Source organism: Anser cygnoides, chromosome Z, assembly GCF_040182565.1.
Source record: "Anser cygnoides isolate HZ-2024a breed goose chromosome Z, Taihu_goose_T2T_genome, whole genome shotgun sequence".
Taxonomy (NCBI): Eukaryota; Metazoa; Chordata; class Aves; order Anseriformes; family Anatidae; genus Anser; species Anser cygnoides.
In genome coordinates, this window is record NC_089912.1 from 3,762,126 (window position 1) to 3,788,011 (window position 25,886).

The window sequence follows — 25,886 nt, forward strand, 5'->3', positions numbered from 1 at the left end:
CGTTAGTGAATTGGCACTCAAGAAAGAAATCAGATTGACAGCCCCAAAGTGTTGCTTGTGCACAAGCAGCACAGCACTGATAGCAGCAACTTTCCTGCTATGCCTCATCTATGTCAGAATGAGCTCTGAATAACTGATTTTTGGTTCAGCAGCCAAAGTGAATAATTTGAATATATTTCAGACTGTGAAAAAAAAATCATTTAATTCACCAAATTCATTCCAATCATATGTTCAAAAAGCAAAGTAGGGACCTGAGTCACAGAATTGTCAGTAATGCTAATTACCCCTTATTTAAAAGTTCAGAGGTTAGTCTTAATCACTAAGCCATCCTCTTGAAGCTGTTACTCTGTGTAAAACATTCCAGTACCTACAGCAAATAAGCAAGTGAAAATAAATGCTCAACCTTCTCTTAGCAAGCAACCAATCAAGATAGCATTTATGCAATGATATTTATGATGGGAATATTCTAAGCTAAATGCTAAATGCATTAAATACGTCTGGCCTTATAAAATATGTTAAGCCAAAGACTTTGGATGTGCCTCTTTATACTGAGAATACATCAGCTTGCTTCACTTAAACTCAAGCACAACTACTTCAATTTAGCCAATCCACCAAAACTGGTGGATCCTAATCCTAATCCTACTCCCTAATTATTATCTATCACCTCCTCAAAACAAGTTCTGAAATCAAACTTACCTCAGATGGTTCGCTGACTTCTGCGCCTCCCTGTATTGTATGAGCTAAGAGCTTCAGAAGATAGGGCTCTGCTTCTTCTGGTATGTTATCATCAATAATGGTCAGTGAAAGCGTGACCAGCATCTGTCCTTGACCAAAATGTATCTCCCCGGTCTCTGGAACAAGGTCTGCAGTCACAGGTGACAGATCACTGCTATTTCGAGTTATGACCCAGGTCACAGAAACATTTCCATGTGTTCCACCATTTCTTACGATCGTGATCCCTTCAAACCTGTGGTTTTGAATGAAAATAAAAATCTGTAACATGCAATTATAATTAATATCGGTTTACTTAGCTATCTGTTCCCTGGAAGATTTATACTGACTTCAGGGGAATCGATATTAACTGCTGCTACTGACATTTGAGTCAGGACTTAAAATTTGTGAAATCATACCACAGAAGTAGACTTTTCTCAGGTTGCTTATTCATGAGATAATATACATAAAGACATGAGTAATATATCTAAAGACATTAGTTAAAATTTATTTTGTTTACAGTAAGAAAGATACTGAGAAGAGGAAAGTTGGCATGTTTATATTTTTTCTCAGGAAAGATGTTAAATTTCAGAAAACTTTTTCTCAACTAAATTTCTACACTGTTTTATGGACTATATCAAAATACAATTGTCAGGCATGAGTGTTTAAATAATGATTTTATTTAAAATAAAGTGACTCAACTATTTGCCTATGCACTGAAATATAATTTATCAATATTTGTGATTATGGAAATGTCACGTTTCCTGTATCTGTGTATAAGAAAGAAAAAAAAAAAAGTGAATATTGAAGTGCTGGGCTCTACATACTAGAAATTGTTCATAAAATCATAGGTTGATACATTACCTCTTTCTCTGGGGATGAACCACCATCACTAGCTAGCAGTGGACATTTTTACTAAAACTGGCAATATTGTATAGATATTAGTTCTGCTTGTAAAGATTTGTGTGGAGATTTGTTTTTAATTTATCTGTAAAATTACATGTATTTAACTTTTTTGGAAGTCTATGGGTATTCAGTACTTCACAGAAGACACTCACCACCATTTTTTAACCAGAGACTGACTTTAAATACAGTATAGACAAAGATTTACTGGGAAAGGAAGCCTGAAATATATTTTCCACGTGTATGAATGGGTGTGTGGCCGCATCACAACTTCACTGATCCATCTTTTAGATTAAGGGTTTTTCAGTATTTTGATAATGTCATTAAATATTTACAGTTCTCATATATAGTTCATAAATATTAAAATATTTCTGCATAATTAGACATTTTCTCCCTTGAAAATTCTATATCGTTTATAATAATTACACAGTAGGTGATTTCTATATTAATTTTTCACTACTGATTTTATAATTACTGTCAGTGAAATCCTAAGGATGCTTTACAGTGCCAAACAAATCCCTTAACATGACAAGATACTGTTTGAAGATCCGTAGTACCTTGAAATTTGGTCTTCATCAATGATAACAGTTTGAGTAAACAGGATACTGTTGATTGAAAGCACTCCATAGGGTTTATCATTTGGTTGGATGGTGACGTGAACAACAGATGGATTAACCAAAACAGCATCTCCCTGTAACGTGTCCTTAAGAAGCATAATTTGGAAGGTCTCAGCAATTTCTGGTATGGCATCATCAAGGATCTTGAATTTCATATATACTTCATGAACTAGAGGTGTGAAGACAATAGTTGTATTTGGCTGAAGATCTAGGAAGTCTAAATTGAGCTGTGCATGTGCTGTTGAATTCCCAGTTATGATGGTGTAACTGACAGAGACTTCACATTCATCAGGTCCAATTAATTTTCCACTGTCATCCTTACCACGAGTCACTTGAATTGTGAGCATTTCGACTTCCTCAGGCACCATGTAAGTGCTCTGAGCAAATCGCACAGGGCTGTCATTTTTCTTAATATTAATCTGAACAGAATTCCTTGTGGTGTTGATTTCAGCCCCTCCCTCCACACTCCTGAGATGAACAACAAACAATTCATCATTTTCAGGTATCTGGAAAAATAATAGTAGCAACAGGGTGTAAGTCCCATTTCAAATGTAAGCAGAACACTTACTTAGAAATATGTTATGTATATTTAGCAATAAAGGGAAATAATATAAACATTACAACCCTTTTCACATTAAAATAAACAGGCAAAAAGAAACTCGCTTGCAACTTTGAAAATCCCTTCTCAAAATTGAATGTTTCCATTTTCTAAGACATACTTCTATGCTATGGAAATATGAAAAAGTGGGAAAAGAAAAAAAAAAAAAAGGGCAAACAAAAACTAGGCAAGAATCAGATGAAGCTCTATCTTTCCAACTAGAGAGTGTGAGGAGATCCAAACTCAACTTGTGGAAGTTGCTCTGCTTGGACACAAGTGTTCCTGACAGTTATTTAGTCTGACATCTTTATTTGCTGATGTTAACACCATTTTACATCTATGCATGCCTGAAAGAACAGAGGAACAACATATGAACACAACCTACCTTGGCCCTTTTGTTCCTATTCAACGGGAAAAAGAACAGTTCCTACTTTCAGACAGACTCACATTCCCAGCAGAGCTTCAGTCACAGCTCTGAGAATGTGCTTGCTGATGCTTATCTATTAATTAGACTTTGGCATTTCTACATGTGGTTTGTTTAGAACTGCACTTTAGTTTTAGCTCTTTAGTCTCTAATAACTGATGCAGCAGACAAAAAAGAAGGGTTTATAAGCCTTGAATTGCAGAATTTAATATTTTTTACTTTATATTATTACATTTTATTCCCCAGTCTTGATAGGCTAAGTCTGTTTAACTGGAAAACATCATTATTTTATTAATACAGAGAGATTAGAAGGAAATATTTAAATATTACATAAGATCCTCACATCTCATTCTTGTTGTGGACTCTCAGAAAAAACAGTATTATTTGGTTCTGAGATAAATTCCACAACAAAATTGCTTATGTGTTACTAATGGCATTGCTTTGTTATAGGGTGATGAATCCTTTCCATGTAGTTCTGTTTACTGAGCAAAAAAAGTTCAGAATTCCCTGTGGTCCAATATTTCTTCTCTTTTTACACATTTGTTAATTGGCCACCCTTAGATCCTGTTTCAGGGCAAAAAGGGTATGCACGCAGCTGTCTTTGTACCTGAGGCCAATTTTGTCCCTTGTTTGACTTGTGGCACTTAAACTTGCATAATATTATTGACTGATGCAGGTTGTTTGTTTTTTTTTTCCAGCGTGAGATTTGCAAGCTCTCTGTCACGTCTCTCCTACACTACTATTTCCTATTTTATCTTATTAAAATTGATGTTAACTTACGCTTGTTTTAGTTCACTAGTTCATATACTGTCTTGCACTACAAAAATACGCATTTGACAGTCAGAACGTACATGCCATTTTAGTTGCAGATAAAATCTTAGTATCCTACATAAATAAGGCATTGTGGAGCTTTCAATTACATCATGATTGACCAATAAATACATGAGTCAAACTTCGAATATAATAGTATAAATGATTTCCAGTGCTGCCTTGCCTCTTTAATTTTCTCTTAAAGTTGCCATTATACTTAAAAAGGAAACCTGCACAGGAAAAGTACTATAAATGCAGAGCTGTGGAAATCAGAACTGCAGTCCCCTACCTTCTGTAAGGCTGCACAATTCAGAAAAATACTTGTTTCATTGGTTTCCCTAACTCAGATTCTAAAAGCTCAAATTAAGTTCTGACAGTAGTGTTACTGGATTCTTGTGAACTCTATCATCATCATCATCAATAAAGGTTTTTGTGCAAAATTCATCTTTCACATACACTTGTGAAAGACGTTCAAAGAGTGGAAAGACATTGACTAGACACACCAAATACAGATCAAACTTTTAGAAACAGAAGTTTGAGAGCATTTCTCAGAATACAAATAAATAAAATCACATCCTCCCAAGAGAAAAGACCCTAATAATTTATTTCTGTGTGTAAGTCACTGAAATATTACATTGAATTGGAAAGAGATGTTTCTACACTTCAGCACCCCAGGTTGGCACAGCTTCTTAACACTAGAGTATCAGTAGAAATGTGGAAGGACAGTTTTTATAACTAAGAGTAAAAAGGAAACAAGCTGCTTTACAGTTCTGTGCTCACTTCTGAGACAGACACCTTTCACCATTATTGTTTTCTTATGAATTTCTTACTAAGTTGTTTTGTATCATATATACTTATTTTGATGTCCCAGTTTTCCCTCTTAAGCTCATTATAAAGGAAAAGAAAAACACAGAAGAAAAGTGCGGGTAAGAAAAAAGGAAAATCACAAGTTGCAAATTAGAAGAATGTTTTGTTTACTCTGAGATAAAAAGAAAGCCTCACAACCTATGAGTTATGTCGTGTTTTTTGGTTTGGTTTGGTTTGGTTTGGTTTGGTTTGGGTTTTTTTGTGTGTGTTTTTTTTTTTAATTGGCCAATCTGAAAACAGAAAAATGTTAATTATCACCTAGTATTCATGCTTTCCACAAGACTGCATGTTTGTTTCAGGAATCTCATCTATTTTTAGGATTTTTTCAAATATGTTTCTACCCTGAAACATATCTGAACAAAAAAAAAAAAAAACAAACAAACAACGACAAAAAAATATTTTTGAATCTGTCTTTTCCCTGTGAATCTTCAATGTGTAATATTCTTTCTTTAGTGACAAAGATAACATGTCTGCTCAGCCAGGATATGCTCATAAACTAAAAATATTCACTGATGAGAATTAAAGAGGGAGCTTAGAAAGAGTAAAAATAATAGACCAGAGAGCCAAAATTTAACATCACTTCATCAAATAGAACTGCTTTTAACCTTATTTAAGCCAAGCCTTTTTGTAACTTATTACTCTAAGTCTTTCCAGAACTTCAGTTAACCTTCTACGTATCAAAGCCTAAGATGAAGTCAGCTTGTTCCTACCTGATCATCAAGCACTGTTAAATTATAAATCAGCTTTGATCTCCCAGGTGTGAATGTAATATTTCCCTTAGCTGGACTTAGGTCTTCTTCAGCTGGGTTTGGACCATCTTTTATCTGCAAAGAATTGATTTGTCTGATGAGAAGTCTATAAAGCAGGAATACAAATCCAGTGCAAGTACAATAACCAATATGCAGTGTGACTTGCATAACAAATGACTATCTGTTCAGCCATCTCCAACTTACATGAACATTCAGTTGTGAAAATCTGCTCTTTTCTGGCAGGCAGTGTAAGTCAGAACAACCACTCTGAAGAAATCCCGTATTTCCAGAATAAGAGGAAGAAAACTACTTCCATATAGGCCTATGGGGACTCTTTAGTATATTCTGATGCATAACTGACTCTTTCATATTACAGAAAGGATATTCATGCAAATTCAGTTTGAATCAATAGTATTTCATAATAAATTCCAAGACAAAGTAATAGTACTTACTGGTTTTGTGTCCCTTCTATCTTAACTTGTGATATTAAAGATACTAAATTTAACAGTCAAACTCAAAATACTACAAAGCCTCTTAAAGGTCATATGGGATTTTTTGGTTTTAGAACATTTTGTAAATTATTTTTCAACATACATATATAATGATGTGAGACAGACCTAAGTAATTGTCCAGAGAGTAAGATTTACTGTACCTTAAAACAAACATATTTGCAAAAAATTGCACAGAGAATCATATTCAGTACTTTAACTATTCATGCTATATTTAGTATTAATAAAATCCAGTGCAAAGCTTTTCTGGTTTTGACAGATCTAGACTAGCTTTGAGGTCTAGATTAAAGCCTTACCCTATAGGACCAGGCAACTAGTACAGAAATATCTATATGAAAGATTTTATATATAATTTTAAAGTAAATAATAGAATCTGAGATAGATAAGAAAAAGAAAGCAATGAAGTCAGTAATTGTATCACATTCAAATCACATATGTAAATAACAGGATAAGTATTCAACATGATTAATTATTTCAAAAGCTTTATTTGCAGGGGATTCAAGATAGAGATCAAGATACAGATGATTATAGATACAGAAATTCACCAAATCCTGAGCACTCACAGTTCAAAGTTGGGATAATCATTAAAGACTCATTTGAATATTTGTATGTAAAATAAATATTTTTTAAAAAAATTAAAAAAATTTAGATAAGACACTTCTTACATACTTAATATGCATTATTTTCTAGTAATACGTACTGATGTTGCCTCACGTACCTTTCTAAATGACAGAATATACTCGGTTTTCTCTAGTACCTCTTAACGTTAAACAGTCAATTAAACAGTCAGATAATTACAGTATTTTCTATATGACGGTTAATATGAATCCCTTTTATGAAACAGATCTACCTAATGTAGATGTAGGTATTTTGTCCTTCTTCCCCTTTTGCAAACACTTCAATAAATTATGATTACAGCCTCTCAGTTTAATCCAACAGACTACGGTATGAAGTCTTTTGGATAAACTCACCTCAAAAGTTATGACGACCGTCCCATAGGTTCCCCTCTCTCTAATTAGAGTGAGCGGCACAAATTCATTTCTGCCCCTGGGCTCATTCACTGTGATTAAGGCAGACTAATGAGGAAGAAAAGGAACAGACAATCAGACACAGATCAAATATCACAGCAGAATGAAGAAACTGTTACCATAGAAATACCAAACTCCCACAGACAAGTTAATCCAATCCGCAAACCAGTCCACTGATGGCATACATTTCCTAGCAACCAATTAGTTCAGCTAATGAAAACCTTAAAAGATTTCAGATAAAAATGTATCACGTAATGCAATTTGTGTGTTTTTGTTGTTGTTGTTGTTGTTTGTTTGTTTCTGTAAATGAACATAGTCAACATACACAAAGCACTGACATATCATCACTGGTATTTTTAGGAGCTCCTACACCCATTAAAAATAGGTTTTCACCATCATGAAGTCGTTTATTAGATAGCTAGCTATAAATGTACTCAGGACAATCATTTAGGTCACTGGTCACTTTTTTAAGCTATTGTAGGTAACAGATTTTGAAGATATCCACAAATCCCAGAAGCAGCTTGGCTTAGTACTGTGGCTCTAACATTTTCTTATGTTCTTATGTTTTTTCAGAGAAGTCCTATACAAAATTATATTGTCAGAATGCTGTCAATAAGGCATAGCTACTCGTTCTACTAATACAACCTCTGTATTATTGCAAATATCATCTGCTGGAGTAACAACAGCATCTTATCCCAGAGGGTGTTATAAAATGCATATATTATGACAATGTTCCCTCAGCTTGTCAGTCAAGTATAATAAGGCTCACTACTGATGGTAAAATGTATATATTCTCAAGATTTTCAAATCACATTTTTACCTTTAACTTTCCTAGGGTATTATTCCTCAGTTTCTTCCCTACTATATTTAGATCTTGACTTATAGATGAGGGACAGTGATACTGAACAACTTTAAGTAAGTTTTATCTTTAAGATGAGCAACATTGATATCCATCCAAGTGCGAGGCTCTCAGGCTATTTCTCAATACCTAAAAGCATACAGTAGTATTAAAGCTGTATATATGCATGAATTACATACGTATGTATGAATTACCTCTAGAGACGGTTTAAAAGATGTAACTCAGAATCAGTTTTCGAGGGATTCAGTTGAATAACTAACCAGCATCTTTGAAAATTTCACCTTTATGCTTTATAAAATTTTCATATATACCATATAAAAAGCCATACCATGTTAAAAGAAATTATTCCAAAGGCATTGTCATTTGATAAGACTGTTACAGTGACAGACTTGGGTGAGCCAAGCTTTATCTTTGCAGACGGTTTCTAAAATTAACAAAAAATAAGATATTAAATATGGTAAATATAGGCAAAAATAAAAGCATCTTGATTTTACTGTTTTAAATATTATTCTCTGAAAATTGTACATCTTTTTATTAAATATTACAGTAAAAATTATTTAAAGCAACAGAATGCACCAAAATAATTCTTCCTCATTTAGGAAGTATATTCTATATGGTCAACAGCAAAGTGAATGAAACAAACCTTTCGAATGATTACTTACAGTTTGGCAATCTACTAGGAATAGGGAACTAGGTTTGAAGCATGTAGGTCTGCCAAGAACTCAAAAATTATTCTTTTTTTTCCTAACACTTGTATAAAACTGAAACTTTGAAGCTATTATGTGAAGTGAGTTATCAACTAAAGGAAACTTATTATTTACAGTGTTGTAAAAATGAGCTACTACATTTACATGTCAAAAGAAGAAGGAAAAATATAGACTTCTACATTCACTGCCAACATTTCCCGAAATGTATTAAAAGCATAAAATTTTTCTTTACAGAACTGATTTCAAGCTTAGTCATGAACTGCTACCTTAAAAAAAAAAAAAAGAAAGAAAAAAAAAAAAGGAATGCAGGCTCCTCATAGAATGACTCACGTGAGATAGAACCATATGCACAGATTTATCAATATGTTTTTTAAAAATGTTTGGTTGTTCAAAGGGAAGTCTTGTTTACCCTCTGCAGGACTGGAAATCATCCTGCTTTTTTTGCTACTTCCACCCTTTCTTGTAGGTGCAGTGTGTAGGAAAACAGGAAAGGCTGACCCTTCACAGTCTAATTCCTTGGCACTCCAGCACAACACCTTCAAATACCCACAACTGAATGCAGCGTTTGCTGAAGTTTCAGACTATGTCTATACTGCACAGCAATGTCACATAGACACCCACAGGAACAACAAAACTTTCTTAAAAGGAGCAATAAGAACCATCCTGGCTAGTCTCCAAATTTTAGTTCTTACCTATTAAGACTCAGACCCACAAGCATGACTGCACAGAGTTCTACAGAATACCATTCATTTCTGTCAGATTACATAGCATTTTCTGGGCAAACGGATAAATTGAAAAACTTAGACTTACTGGTAATGTCAAGTAAAATGTGAATGTCTCATCAGCCTCCGGAAGATCGTCATCACAGACAGATATATACACTGTTCGGTTTGTTTCTGTATCAGGTATAAATGCAGCTGCATATGTGTCAAAAAAGTCTCCTGTATCTTCTCCATAAAGCTACAATAAATACACAAGTGAATGACATTTTCTTCTTCCCCTACAATCTTCTTTAATATTATTCTGGACTAATTATATGGATTTCATGCACTTTTCTATGCACATGATTCCTCCCACTGTTTACCCTGCCGTTATACAGTTTATTTCTAGACAGAAAGTACAAATAATAGCCCCTTGTATCCATGCTAAGTAACCAGAAATAACAACACTTTATTCAGAACCACTTATGATGTCCTTCCTTAAAACTGGTTGTCTTTTGCTTAATGTACCATAGGACCAGTTTTTAATTAAAAGATTGTTCTGAGCACAGAGCTGCACACCATGTATTAACTCACCTGAATTAAACTTACGTTAAGATGCAACTGTCTTCTGCTTTCCTCTCTCACTCTAGGAACTAGAAGGAGCTTAGGAGTTTAACCTAAATTAATGTTTAGATTGCCAAAGCTGGGCAAGCTGAATTTTAAAATGTAAAGCTCTGCTTTCACATCATTCAACAAAAGAAAATTGCACCAAATCAAATATTAAGTAAGGTGCTTATAGGACAGAGTACAGAGCCAGTGGTGTCAAGATTGGCAAAATCTGTAGGCTAATTTTACAGTTTGAAGCTGAGACTAAATGGCATAGTCCTCTTCATCTTACCTGTTTTTGCAAGATTTTCTTGACTGTGACCTGATGAACTCTCAAATTCTCCAATGCATTCAGTAAGTCATTTCAAAAACATCCCCATGGCTGCTACACCTTAAACTACCACCCTTATAGGCACTGATAGTTTGAACAGACCACTGTGAAAAAAGCTATTCTTTTTTTGAGAATAATGAAATTAGAATTTCAGTGAAGAGAAAACAAAGTATAGTCGATATTTTTGTGTCTGTAACCTCTCACTGGACATTTTGGTAACTGTATTTTTAAAGTATCTGAGCCAACACTAGACCTGCCAAAAGACTTTTATGAAAATGGATTTTTACTTTTATTTTTCTAAAAGAGATCAGGTCTAATACAGAAACTAAGTTACTCTGTTTGTTATGGCAACATATAACACTACTTTCAAACTAAAATCACATTTTCTCAAGGTTTCCTCCTTAGACATTAATAAACTCTGAAATCCCTACAGATCAATTTCTATTCATTGTGATTTTTAAGGTATGTATTTTTGATATTCAGATACAGGAGAATAAACTGTATCACAGTGTAGATACACAGTTTATTTTGCCTACCCACTGAAAAGAATCATAAGCAGCACATCTCTGCTACACTGCTGTGTTGTCCTTACTCACACCCAATAGCATCTTACTCCATACACATATAGTTTAACACACTCTAAAGGGTTTAATCATTTAAATGGAGTACAATTGAAATCATGGTTATTAACAGCTAAAAGATAAAATCAATGATGTAAAAATAGTAACTCTGACTTCTCAAAGAACTGACTCAAAAACTGGAGTAGCTATTAAAATCCTAAAATCATGGAATAACAGAATAGTTTGGGTTGGAAGGGACCTTAAAACCAACTCCCCTGCCATGGGCAGGGACCCCTCCCCCCAGCCCAGGCTGCCCCCAGCCCCATCCAGCCTGGCCTTGGGCACTGCCAGGGATGGGGCAGCCACAGCTCCTCTGGGCAGCCTGGGCCTGGGCCTCACCGCCCTCTGAGGGAAGAATTTCCTCCTTATATCTGATCTAAACCTACCTTTTTTTGGGTTTAAAGCCATTCCCCCTTGTCCTATCCCTACACCCCCTGACACAGAGTCCCTCCCCAGCTTTCCTGCAGCCCCCTTTAGGCACTGGCAGGCCGCTGTGAGGTCTCCCTGGGGCCTTCTCTTCTCCAGGCTGAAGAACCCCAGCTCCTTCAGCCTAGCTCCATGGGAGAAGGTCCTAAACTGCAGGTTGTAGAGTAATCTTGAAAAGGAGAAGTCATTACGTAGATGAATTTTCATTATGAATGCACAGCTAGCATTGATATCAAACTTTTTCCTGAGCAGCTTGAGCTGGCTCCTTCAGGAAATGTTTAAACCGTTTTCTTGACACCACTGACACTGACAAAAGGAATTTGCTCAGTTACAGAAAATGGGTTTGGCTTATCCAAACCGTAGAATCACGGAATATCCTGAGTTGGAAGGGGGCCACGAGGATCACCGAGTCCAACTCCTGGCTTCACATAGGACCACCCAAAAACTACACCATGTGTCTGAGAGCATTGTCTAAACACTCGTTGAACTTCATCAGGCTCAGTGCCGTGACCACGTCCCTGGGGAGCCTGTCCCAGTGCCCGACCACCTCTGGGTGCAGAACCTTTCCCTAACCCCCAGCCTGACCCTCCCCTGTCCCAGCTCCATGCCGTCCCCTCGGGTCCTGTCGCTGTCCCCAGAGAGCAGAGCCCAGCGCCTGCCCCTCCGCTCCCCTCGTGAGGGAGCTGCAGGCCGCCATGAGGCCTCCCCTCGGCCTGCTCTGCTCTGGGCTGAACAAACCCAGGGACCTCAGCTGCTCCTCGTACGTCTTGCCCTCGAGACCCTTCACCATCTTTGTTGCCCTCCTTTGAATGCTCTCTAATAGTTCATGTCCTTTGTATTTTGTATCACCCAAAACTGTACACAGTGCTCATGGTGAGGCTGCACCAGTGCAGTGCAGAGCGGGACAATTCCTTCCCTCAAATTGAAGCACTGTCCCAGTGAAGTATCACATTCCTTTTTGTTGTCTTGGTACAAGCATAAGCAACATTCAAAGCTTCAAAAATACATTAATATTCAGTGACGATACAACTGGCATGGTTTCTTACCGACACAATCGCTGTGACGTTAGCAGGCTTCCCTGTTCTCTCGATTACAAGGCGTATAACGGTTGTACTTGTTTCATTAACTACAAATTCTGTTTGTCCACTGAATTTCACTTCTGTTTCTCCAGATGTGAAATGAATGAGTAGCAATAAAAGCAAATAAACTAATAAAGAATCAGAGGGCATCCCTATAGAGGAAAAAAAAAAAAAAGGAATAATTAAAAATAAATTGTGTATCTAAAACATGTAAAACAACCTCTGTTGGCCTTTCCAATGCAGTCAACCTTTCGGGAAATGTTTCTGCAAATCCTTCAGGTACTGTGATTTTCTTGTAAACTTCAGAAATGAGACAAAAACAAGCACAGGTCTCAGCCATAATCAAGTTAGATAGCATAAATATCTTCTGGATTCAATTCTGTTTTCGTAATTTTCATCTAATGATATTCCAAAAAACATACATCAATGTTTTCCAAATGGAGGAATAAGTAGCTTTTAAGGCAAAAAAATATTTTTAAAAAACCCACAACTGTTTTCATACCTAACCAACAAAAAATAGCTTGAGGGTTGACAGTCCAATACTTCTTTTATTTCCACTTTTTTTTTTTTTTTTAAATCTGGTGATTCTCTTTAGAAATATAAATGAACTGGCATGAAAGGTGAAGACCTGGATGTTTGTGGTCATCTCATAGACCATTTTTGACATTTTATGGACCATGAAATGTTCTTAAATATTTACATATTTACATGAGATTCTTTTGACTGCTTCTCTTATCTCCTGATTCTTTCACATTCTCCTGTCATACAGAATCACTGTGGCACATTTTAATGTGATCGTAACCTTTGCACAGACAGATATTTATTTTTATTTGTTTATGCACAATGTCTGGTTTTCTTTTCTCTTAAGATAAGACAACTTACACTAAGGTGGTTTATCTTTCTTACATCATAGATCAATTACATGATGTAATACACATTTTTAAGTTCCAGTGAGGTCATCAGGTATTGATACTCTTAAAGATGCATTTTTAAGAGGCTTTGGCACAACAAACTGCAAACAGTTGCTATGTTATGCAGAAGCTCATATTGTGTACAGTGGGGATCAGAACTAAGCACTTGGATGTGGAATGGAGCAAATTTCTGCCATGAGATTCTGAGCAATTAATGAACAAACCAAGAGAACATAAAGACCAGAAAGTATTGTGGCATGGATCTTTAATGGAACCAGTTCTTTCAGCAAGTTTCTTTTAACTTGCAGTCACAATTTTATAATTTTAATTTTAAATCTCTGTACAAACGATACAAATAATATTTGTGTAATTACATTTAAATAAATTGTCACTTTGCATAAAATTATGCTTCCAAGTACTGTGTTTTTCAGGTTAATCTGTCAATGTCAATTGGATGGATTGTACAGAACATACTGCATATCAATTATATTTAAGCTAAGCTGTGTTAGCAAGAACTCATCCTCATTACTTGTAACAGTTAATGAAAGTGCAGTCAGAAATGGTCAGAAGATTTTGTAAATTTATGAAAATTTCTGAAAATTACTGAAACATATTTTTTAAAGTGTATGTCAAATTTGTAATCAGAAAACACTTCAGATCCAGTATGGATTTTAAGTCTTATATGTATGCACTCAGATAACATTTATCTTCTACTGAACAGAGAACAAACTAGTCATCAGACAACTAAAATTATCAAAGCTTCAGAAAGAATTCAGAACTTTCTTTCTTCTTACAATAAATTCTGTCTGGATAAGGGTTAATTCTACACTGTGGGGATTAGAAATAAAACTGCTTTCAGACAATTAAAGAACAGACACGACATAAGTTGCAAATACAGACAAGAACACTAAGAGTGTCTCTCAGAATTATGAGATTGGTGGGATGACAATATCAGCTGACTTTAATTACTTGCAATAAAACATTCACCTAGCTCCACTGAACATCACTGAGGGAATAGGTTAGCAATGAAACTCAGTGCAAAAAATCAGGGCCAACCATTACCCCGATGAAAAATTTTACAACGTACTTAAAAAGTGTTTCATTATTTCCATCAAGAAAGTCACACAGTAAAATAATTTTACTGCAGAACTTCACACTGCTACAAACTGAACTTTTATTACTGTGAACACAGTCATTCAAGATCTCTATGTTTTTTTATTAATAAGTAAATGCATAACAGACTTTCAGGAACAAAGTTTTTCCTACACGGTGATCTCTGTGGTGATGTTAGTGCAAAAAATGATTACCATAAGAAGCAAAGATGAAAAATACATTGCAATAAAAATCAGGACTTAAAATCCTCCGCATCTCAAAAGCTGACTCTATTAATCTGCAAGATATTTTTATTTTTTTTATTTTTTTTTTATGTGGAACTGCTCAGAAAAATACAAGCCTTCAAGCCTGAAAGTGAACAGTTGCATAACCTTTGTAAACTCCTAGACAATTACACTGTCTGCAAATGCAGGCATCATCCATACTAAACTGAGGAATTTGTTGACCTTTTAGCTTCAGCTGTTACCTTGTCATAGACTTCGCAAATATCTTCCCACGGTACATGCTTCTAGTAAGTAATACTGAAAACATGATCCTTCAGGGCAAGATTACAAAGTTTAGGATTACTTGAATTCTATTACTTCTACTAGAGAGCATTCTAAAACTATAGGATTACTCCTGTGGAACACGAGAGGTTTCACAATCATACCATCAATTATTTAGCTGGTGTGTATTCTTCCTTGTTACATTATTTGTACTAAGATTTACCTTGCACAGCCTGCCAAAAGTAGTTTTTACTCTACTGACATAAACTCAGCTTTGAAAATCATTATTATTTTTTTAAAAATGATGTAATATAGTAAATACAACATCGGAAAAGATTTAGAGAATGCAGAACAAATTTATTCAAATAACCAAAAAGATATTATAGGTCACAGTATTTTATTTTATTAAATACCAACTCAATTTGTGTACTAAATTCCTGGTTTTGCTACACAAATTTGTATTGGAACATAATTTGTTCCGTATGAATTGCAAAGCATAGAGTTCAGCAGAAGCCTTTGTAAAATCATGGATTAAAAAATAACTCTTCCCCACCTTCCTCACCCCAGTATATTGCTGATAATTTTGATTTTTTTCAAATGAAGCTGAAACTGTAGTTCTTGTTCACTGCTAAGTTTTGGTAAACCATGCATTTGGAGGATCAGACAGACAGTCCTCTTTGGTTCAGTTAAATTTTAGTTTTTTCAATCGAGGATATTCAGTCCAGCTATTATTAAGATTAATGAATCAAAGTCATTTAGTTTTTTTTAAACAACAACTAGCAGTGGGATATCATACACCTCCAGAATATCTGCAAGTCTACGGACCAATTCTATTAGTGTTACTGGTTACTAAAGCCATCCCAAATAATGATTTTACTCTCAGTTTAAAAAAAAAAAAAAAAAAAAGCAATAAAAAAGCAAAAATATAAAGCAATATTATGTAATGGGATCTAGATGCTCTCTTTAATGGGCTTATAATAAAGGTACCTAGCATCAAAACCAAAGAAAGTAACTCTCAAACAAGTTACCTAGATATTCTAATAGTATTAGAGAATTTTGAAAGTCTAAAAAGTACATTCTTCAAGAATATAATAAAAAGGCAAAGAAATCAAACTCAGTAATTGAGTAATGATCCCTAACTAATGTTTGCAATTTATAGCACTTTCTGAAGTGCAGTTATACTTCCCCTGACAAAGCAGACTCTTAGAATAGCACCCAGCATAGGCTGATTTGACACAGTAATTTCCACAGTAATGTCACAAATCCTGTAAGCAATACCACTTCAATCTACTGTCCAGCTGGAGTTAAGGAGATGTAGGCTTATGAAACTGCTGTTTCTCATAACTCATGAATCACCAAGATTAGCTTACTTTTTCCACTCAGTTTCTGGAACAAATACGGGATGAAGATTATAAACTTTATAAGGAATGAGTGGTCTTTTCAGCAGACTTATATAAAGAATGGGAAGACTTTTCTGCTGACTTTTACACTGGCTTTTGTGCTTAATAAATAAAAACCCTTTAGAAAGTAAGGATATCCTGCGTGTTTTTAGTGAAGGATGAGGAAACCTATAAACCAGGGGCACATGCGGAGATGAAGAGAAATAAAAGGTCCGCAAAAGACTCTAAATCTGAAAAGCAGTAAGTAGAGGATGACAGATATGAATCAGAGAATGGCAAAAGAAAGGGGAGCTCGCTAACGAAGCAGACAGAAAGACTGATTAAATACCCTGTCCCTCAGACTTGCCACTGCTGCTGGGCAGAAGAAACAAGCAAGCCTTCTGAGGCAGGACCTCTCCAGCTCAGCAGCCACGGCTTGATTACCACTGCTCATCTCTGCACTGCTCGTTGTAGATTTCTAAAGTCCACCGATGTGGCACAGCGCAGCAAGCAATGTCTGGTGCACTTTTCACTGCCTGTCCTTGTCTACTCCCCGTGATTACAAATCCCCAGCCAAGTAGAACATTCAAAAACTGGCATGCCTGGTACTTTGCATTGAGTACAGCATTACCGCCATCAATGGTTGCCAGACAGAAGTCTATTCACAGCAGAGATGTCAGCACCCAGCAGCATCTTTGGTTGAATACAATGAGAGAGAAATACATGTGCTCTTTCATATGTAAAGAGGAGATTCTCTGTAGTACGCTGGAACAGAACAGAGCAAGAAGTTTCACAAGGTCATTGCTCTCCCTGCACCTGTTGCAGAAATATATCAAAAGCCTGCATATTTTCAACATTTCTATTTTTGGCAGTTTCAGAACCACTGAAACTTACAACAGTTTTGATGAGAAACCTGGGAAAGCAGAAGAATTATGCCAGATTTGATGGTCTAAAATTCTACTTTACGCGTTGTTGTGATGCCAAATTGACACAAAAATTTCAGACTGTTGATGTGGGATTTTTTTTCAGATTGCTTCAGTGTTCTCACAGTCTCCACATATGCAAAAGGAGACACAAACACTGTGCATGCAAAATCTAGCATTTGGATAGTGGGTACTAACCAAGTTTGCACTTTTTTGTTTGTTTGTTTTTTTCCTAATTTTTCTTTAGATGTGGGATAAGTCTCTCACTTTTGGACTAGAAAAGAGAGTGTTCCAAAACCACTATTTTGAACGAATATCTGTTTTTGTTTGTTTTGTTTGTTTTTTGTTTGTTTTGTGGTTTATTTTGGTCTTCAACATGCTTCAAGGTGAATAAAGCACGACTATTACAGTAAGTAACAACAACTAATACTTTATCTGCACCCCTTCTCACTCTGGTCTGCACTAACAGTTGCAGCATTTCAGGCAAGAATCTGTTTCCATGATTCCCATGCATGTTATTTGGTATCACTGACACTAATTCTCCAGGGTTTCCTGTCTTCTTCCTTACCATAAAGGCACTCTAGGTGTCTGCCCATCCTCTCCCTTTATTACTAACATTGGAAAGTGATAGAAAAAGAATAAATGCAGACTACAAGATGCCAAAATCCCATGATAATCTTTCAAGGTCCTGAAGTTCTGGGGCTCAGCTGCTTGCTCACAAGCTACTGCCACGACAGTACCACGGCACAACCTCAAGTACTAAGATGTATCTGCATTTGGGACACTGATATCAGATTCACCTGATCATTTGTTTTATAACAATTTCAGGTTTGTTTGTTTTTTGTTTTTTGTTTTTTGTTTTTTTTTTTAAATAATCTTATTATCAATGGCCAAATATATCACCAGGAATGGTGATTATTGCACTGAAAACGGTAAACCTGCAGGCCAAGGCCATGACAGAGCCCTGATGAGAAATTCAAATCATCTCCTCTTGTTAATAGATGCCACAAAGAGGAAAAAAAAAAGTAACAGGCCCAGAGTACCTCTTGCAAGTTTTCTGGCAGCTGCTTCATTTTCCTTCCTCAGAAGAATTTGAATGGATCTGAACTATACATTTGAATTTTAAGTTCTAAAGCACATAATAGTTACCAGAGAACCCAGTTTTAACTCGTAAATGCTAAAGACTTTCTGAGGTAACTACTTGCTCTGCTTGTTCCCATTCAGAGCAGGGAATAAAAGACAAAACTAACAAGAACCACTGAATCCACTACTTCTGTGCAAACAGCAAGCAGAGGGAACACAATCCTGTTCTGCAAACATGTGCTCTTACCTTATAATTTGCTGGTCTAACAAAGAACCAGACAATAATTTTGAATAGCTGTAGGAGTCAGATTAATTTAATCCAAAGTAACTCTGATGAAATGACTCGCAGTTATTACTTTATATTTAGAACACAAATCACAGTCTAATGAAAACAAACTTTGGCTGAAATCTGCTAATCAGAATGTTCAGAAAAACACCAGTAGGAAGTTGAGTATACTCTAACTTGTACAATTAATAAATAAATAATAATAAAAAAAAAAACGGTAACACTGATTTCAGCTGCAGAACTTCAAATTTATTGTATGCAACTGAAGAGAATCTATTCACATCTAGCTCTAACTACATACCGTAGGAAACTGATGTATTATTTTGGAATCATATATGTATCATGATATATAAATACATATATATAATATATGTATATACATTTATATTTATCATACAGTATAGGTTTAAGTAAAAGGCAAATCTAGTTTCCAGCTCCACTCCAGAAATTCTTTTCTACACATGTGAAAACAGCAGAGATCTTTCACTAATGGAGATTATTTTACAGGGTTATCCAGGGTTTGGGTTTTTACCCGTGGAATTCTGTCCAACGTACAGTTCGAAACACTGTAAGTAAGCTTTCACACTTGTTCTTAAATGGTTTCTTGTACAAAGAATGCAGGCAGATGTAACACAATACAAAACAAAAAACTATGAAGATGCTTAGCACTCCCAATTCACACTTATGCAGAAGCAACTGCATGACTGAGGCTGTCTCAGGATCAGGCTTGTGCATATATGGTACAAGAAATCCAGCTGAGAAAGGTCTGCAGGCTTCAGTGAGGCATAAGCTATTTATTCTACTTGAGTAAAGATCTTATAATTTCCATTTGTATCTCCACTTCAGAGGTTTTTCTCATGTCCCCAACACTTAACAAATTTTTAGAACTTGTGAGCCAAGAACAAAAACTACCACAGCGTCAAGTACCTAATACTTGTCCTGAATGAAGTACTGTGGCCTGAATGAATAGCATATATCAGAATAAGTAATTTGGGCAGTCTGCAACCTGCTGGTCATTTTTCTCATACTGAGAACCAAAAATAGAATGAGCTGTTTTGTCATAGTGCTTCACGCATAATAATCTTGCAATAAAAAAATCCATAGGGTACAGAACAATAAATTATAGCCTCATGGTGAGGATTAGATGGCATTATGTGAGATATACTGACAGAAGAATTATTGCTATCCACAGTGGATCCTTACAAGTTAATATGCATTTATGAGCCAAACAGTATTTTAATGGGTTGACTAATTATTAGAATAAATGCCTGAGTTATTCTTGACTTCATAAAATAGTATTACTAAATATGAAAACATTTATACTAAATTTAAGAAGGATATACAAACTTCATTTCTACAGTTAACTATATTCATTTGTTATTAGATGGCAGCAGAGAATGTTGCTTTTATTACGTATTTGTATTTTACAAAGTCCACCACAAAGACTTCTTTCTGCGTAAGTAAAAACATATATGTATCATTTTCCAAAAGAATCGTAGCGTGAGGCTCTCTCTCTAATCAATATTACGGATTAATCCCTTAAATATGGGCAATGCATTTTTAAATAAAACACATGGTAAAGTATTTGGGTGCTGGAGAGAACCCCCCAAGCAAAATTTGTTTGGGTTCAAAGACTTCTCACATTATCTTTCTCATGTATTGTGGTTCCCTTGGCTTTTCTAAACCTTTTAACCTATGTCACAATTTAATAATCACTATTTAATAATTATAATCATTCCCTTATTAACTGGGTATTTCTTTTCCTTGTTCTAAGGCACCCTGTAGCTCAAGACAAGGAAATCTCTTTGTTGATTAGTTATTTAAGACCAGCAACAATAACTATGCTGGAAAGAAAGGTGCTTTGAGAGGATTACACACAGCTAGTTCTCAACAGCACCAAACGGAGAGCAGCAAATTACAAACCCAAGTACTTCATTGCATGTAACCAAATTGGCTGGTTGAAATGCTAATTGCCTTTCAGCAGAGCTAAAGACAGACAGGGGACCCTGTGCTTCACAGAATGACATGCATTTTTTATCCCACTTCTGCACCATTGTCTTGCTGAGAATTATTCAAAATCTATTCTTAAAGGTAACTCTTTTCCTAACCTTTAAAAATGTGGGAAATTTCTAAAGCTCTAACCAATACTTCAGATCTGTTGGTCTGCCAAACCCATAACAGATGGCTGAATTAAGGCCACGTTAAATCCTTAATGAAGCAAAGCTTGGAACAACTCACAGCAGTAACATACTGGACAAGTCCATGATAAGTGACTGAGGAGAATAAAGTTTCTTTTGCTATCTAAAAATGAGACTTGGAATTATATTCTGAGAAAGCTGTATCAGATACAAATGAGATAACCAAACAAAAATCTCTTGGTGTATATATATACATTAAAAATTCTTACGTTATTCTCGAGAAAATTCTGTCTTCAACTTGTTAAAAAATCTACAATCACAAAAGCTGCAATGTTCATGGAAAGTATTTTCTCTGTTGCTTAATTTTGCCACCGAAATTTAGGCTGTTAGATAAGCCTGTTTAAATAAGTACAACTTTATCCTAAGAGTGACCTTAGTTATACTTACAAATTATCTTAGTAAAAGGAATTTAAACTAGCTTTATAGGAAATATTAATAAGCCATACTATGAAACTCTGTTTTTAGTATTTTTAATGTATTTCAGAACTCCCCGTTTTCAAATTATTTCTGAAAATAGCCACAAATACTCATGTATAAACCCGATCTTGAAAATGCTTATTCACACAACGTATTTCCCAGTGGGATTATTCACTCGAAGTGTGGCTTTGACAAGTGAGGCTTTGTAGAAATGGTATCACCTGTGATTCAATGGTACCTTTCGGAGTTAAAAAAGGAAGCAGTGGATCCACCTGGAATAAGATAAATGAATGGCACATAACATCAATTCCTTCAATTCCTCCTGCCCTGTTCCTTCTGTCCTAAAAAACAGTATTATAGTCCTTTTTTAAATACACAGAAAGAATTCTTGAACTTCTGGAACTATAACCGAAGCCTACAATCTGCAGCAATGAGAAGTATTACATCACGGTTGTATCCAGCAATGACTTATACCTAAATCCACCATTCCCGTAGAGCTGAAACGCAAGCGCAATTTATAAAAATGAGTAAAACCAATCAATAGGATTACACCCGTAAAAATAGCTATGTATGTGATTATATCTTTGGAAGGTCAAGGCCTAATACTCCCTGAGAAAACAACTTCACCATGATCATACTTTTTCTTGCCCACCTACATATTTTGATTTCCTAGATAACAACTTATAAATGGATCTAAAACCAAGAACAGGTTTGGAAGAGGCTGGCCAAAAAATAATAAAATGAAAAAACAGAGAGCTGGGTTATCCAGCAATAAAATGAAGCTAAATTGCATCAGACATCCAATCTCAAGTAATGCCAAGAGTTAGATACACAGGTTACTTCCAAAAACACCTGAAGCTAAAAAAGTCCAGATGTAGCCAAGAAAAATGTTAAGTCTTCCTCTTTTTCAAGTGCCATTCAAGGATATACTTTTCCACTGAGTTTTCAAAGAAGCATTCTTAAATTATTTTTTTCGTTAGCTTATAGGCCATTACTATGAAGTACTCCTAAAAAAATACAACAATTAATTATCACCTCATTTTCACCATTTTTTTTAATTCTGAACAACTATAGTAGTTATGTAACAACAAATCACTTTTTAGAGTGGATTTGTGATCAACAATATTTTTCACCCAAAGTGCCTTAAATTCTTTGTGTCTCATGACTGAGATCCTTACAGTTCTCTGGAGCTGTATTCTTCTTTAGAGATATACATTAAACGTACATGCTTTCAGGGCTTCTGCAACAGCTCAGTTTAAGTCATTGAAATACTCAGGTGATAAATAAAATATATAGGTAAGCAAGCTCTTTTTTTAATGGAAATCCAAAGGCAAAACAAATAAATAAACAGAGACCAAATGCCATGAATATTGGAGGTCTTAATAACAAGGTATGTTTCTTTCTGAATCTTTCATTCAGATGAAGCTCAGAACAATTTCCAAGAGAAGAAATCCACTGTAGGTTTGGTTGTTATAATGATCAATCTTATTCACTAGGAACATCTCTTTAAACCTCACCCTGTATTATTTTTCAGCCTTAAAAATTCTGGCAGCACAAATAGATTGCCCAGCCCAAATTCTCACAAAAGCAAATGTAATTTTTCCTATTGATTTCCATGTAAGCAGGACACAGACCGCGATTACAAGCTTATAAGCATGTGCTCCTGTTATCGGTGCTAATTAGTTCACTTCCTAGTTCACAAATTTGTTAAATATCATTGATTTTTTAAATTAAAATTATTAAAACACAGAAGTACATGGTATAAATCAATAATAACATTAAGCATTAGTAATAATACTTAGTAACTAAAAATAGTACATCCTTGAAAATAGTTAGCTTTCATATTAACAATTATTTGGGCATTTCAATTCTGAACTTAATACTCTACAAGTGATTTTATTTCCTCGGGAATCTGGTTGCCCTTTTCACATGGAAACGAATACATTTAGCAGGAGAAAGCTTGCTTTAGGCTTCAGGGACAGACAGACAGTTTTCTAAATATATCCCATTCTACCTTTAGTTATTAAACTGCCAAAATGCATATTATTTAACTGACTCATTCTAAAAGATGGGTGCAAAGAGTAACAGTTAAAAAATAAATAATTTAAAAAAAAAAAACAAACAATTTTGGCTTTTATATAACAAGTAAGATTTTAAAAAGTCACGTTGTTTCACATCAATATTATAAAGCAATTATAGTCTGATTAAAAAACAATGAATGATGTTTCGCAGGCAGTTTTTTATCTTCGCTAGCCAAAGCGATTTATGCAATATTTTAAATTGAATCAGCACATCAAAGCTACAAGCAAGAGAAACATTTCCAATTGTTACCGCTTATATCATATTTTTAATCACTAACCCGTTTAAAACTCATTTCTTATCGGATGGTGGTTTGAAAAAATTCATCCTGACTTTAAATTCACTTTTGCAATACACCGTGCATAGAAAACTCCCCCACTTAATTCTCACCTAATTAAAACAGCCTGATGTCTTGTGCATTTTTAAGAGTTAAAAATCGCCAGTTGGATCACCTCAGACTGAGTTTCATCCTGATACGATCCCCTGAGAATAGGATTTTCCATCGGAAAGATTATTGCCTCCACCTGCCCTCCTCTGCTGAGCAGAAAGAGGAGCTGCTAGAAGAAGAGAAACCTTAGCGCTCTTTTCCTATCCATCAGCCACTCGTGGGCGAGCTGCACGCTCACTGTCTGCTGCCGGGCGAGCCATGCCTCTGCTGCAACAGGTGCTGCTGGCACAACTCCGGAGCTGGAAAGCGAAGATCTCTGCTGCTGATGGAGGATGCTCCAAAAGCACCTACCACCTCAATCGGAGAGACACCAGACCTACCTAGACCCGGGGACAGGGACATCTGCCGCTTCTGGAGTCGGCGAGCCGCCTGCACACACTCACTGTCACGCAGGCATTATGCATTCCCGTCTCCTACTCCTCCCTCCTCTCCGCACAGCGTCCAGCAACTCTCCTCCCTCTTCTGACTCCTGCTGCCTTCACACTGCTCTAGAGATAAAAGGGGGTGGGATGGCAGAGGACAACGTTTTTCAAACCTCAGCGATTGCCCCTGTGCTGATGTAGCTCAGACACAGACAGACCTTCCAGTCGCTGCCTCATTAGTTCTTCTGCATAGCTAGGGCTGCTGTGTTTAATTACTGAGGGCAGCAATTAAACAGGTTTTGCTCGAAAGATGACAGATTTTAGGTTCAGGATTCAGGACCAGGACATGCAGCTCATCACAACTACGCAGTGCTGAGCAGGGACACACAATTTCCACCCCTAAATCAAGCATTCTGGATTCAGTAATTTCTCGAATATCTAATTCCTGTTTTATGGTCACCCACACTTCAACAAATCCTGAGCCACTGCTATCCCTCACAACACAGATGCAAAGACACAAAGGCAGCAACCAGCTCTTGCCAGTGTTTGCCCCCAAACTCCCCAGTTCTCCCATTCTATGCTAAACAAGGACCAAAATTCCTCCTTTTCAAAGTAAATGAAATAAATCAGATTAAATAACATAAAAATAAAATTTGCACCTAAGCGCCAAACCAGAAAATACTGAATTGTGATGAAATCTCTTTTACTTAGTCCCATTTACATGATCTTTACTACAGTTGCAGAACCTGTGAGATAGCTACTAGCTCTCAAAAGGTGGAAATGCTATTGCAAACTAATGTAGCAGCAGCAGCAACATGATTTCAAGTAGGCTGAATCCTGTTAGTCCTATTAACACTGCCAACACTCCCTACTTCTCATGTACAAACTGAAACCATTCTGTCAAATTTCGAAAAGCATTGATTATAACTCCAGTGAACTCCAATTCTCAATACATTCTTAATCTATAATCTATAATCTTAATCTATAACACACAACCATGTGCTTCATCAGGTGCTTCAAGTTTACTAGATCTTTTAATTTTTTTTGGTCCCAAATCCTCTAACTGTTATCAAAACAGTACTGCTAAGTATTTAGGAAAATCATAGCTTCGACACAACTTGGTGCAAAAGCAATGCAAAAACATGCATTTACTGTATGAATCTTTACAGATGAATTTTTTTAAAATCCTATGTTATTAGTATTGAATAAACAAAATTTAATGTAAATTCCTGTTTTGATATATATTACCAAGATATATTTAGAAATGAATCCAAATATAACTCCAGCTTAATTTTAGATATACTCACAGCTTTATTTCACAAACAGCACATTTACAGAAAGGGCTGAGGGAAATACTGAGGACAAAAAAGGATTCTGCCCTGAATAAAAGCTGGATGATATTTGCAGAGTTTGCTATAGTTTACTGAGAATTAATTTCATATTAGCTTCTTTTGCTCTATTTTTAGCTTATTTAGAGTACATGGAGTATACAGAAAAAATATCACAGTGATACAGAGCAAGAACTAGATGTATCCTTGGAAGCAGTGATTTTGGTAAAGCTAATATAATTTTTGCATATGCAAAGAAGCAGTACTGTGCAGTAGTATTACGAACAACAACAACAACAAAAGATAAGGATCTAAAAGACTGCAGGCCT

At 35.7% G+C, this 25,886-nt stretch overlaps 1 protein-coding gene across 9 annotated transcripts in view; it reads right to left on the reverse strand.

The window, feature by feature from the left end:
* The window catches only part of ADGRV1 (adhesion G protein-coupled receptor V1), a 289,328-nt gene extending 265,012 nt beyond the window's left edge, over positions 1-24,316 (reverse strand). For 4 of the 9 annotated variants that reach the window (XM_066988536.1, XM_066988538.1, XM_066988537.1 and 1 more), the window contains exons 1-8: positions 24,188-24,315; positions 12,513-12,697; positions 9,593-9,742; positions 8,404-8,499; positions 7,160-7,264; positions 5,641-5,754; positions 2,172-2,737; positions 697-967 (exon numbers count right to left, since the gene is read on the reverse strand). In XM_066988536.1, coding sequence (XP_066844637.1) covers positions 697-967; positions 2,172-2,737; positions 5,641-5,754; positions 7,160-7,264; positions 8,404-8,499; positions 9,593-9,742; positions 12,513-12,697; positions 24,188-24,209 — 1,509 coding nt within the window. In that variant the 5' untranslated portion in view covers positions 24,210-24,315. Of the gene's footprint in view, positions 1-696; positions 968-2,171; positions 2,738-5,640; positions 5,755-7,159; positions 7,265-8,403; positions 8,500-9,592; positions 9,743-12,512; positions 12,698-24,187 lie in introns of all 9 variants that reach the window. The other 5 variants (XM_066988535.1, XM_066988534.1, XM_066988533.1 and 2 more) reach the window with 2 other exon arrangements.
* Positions 24,317-25,886: the final 1,570 nt, after the last annotated feature.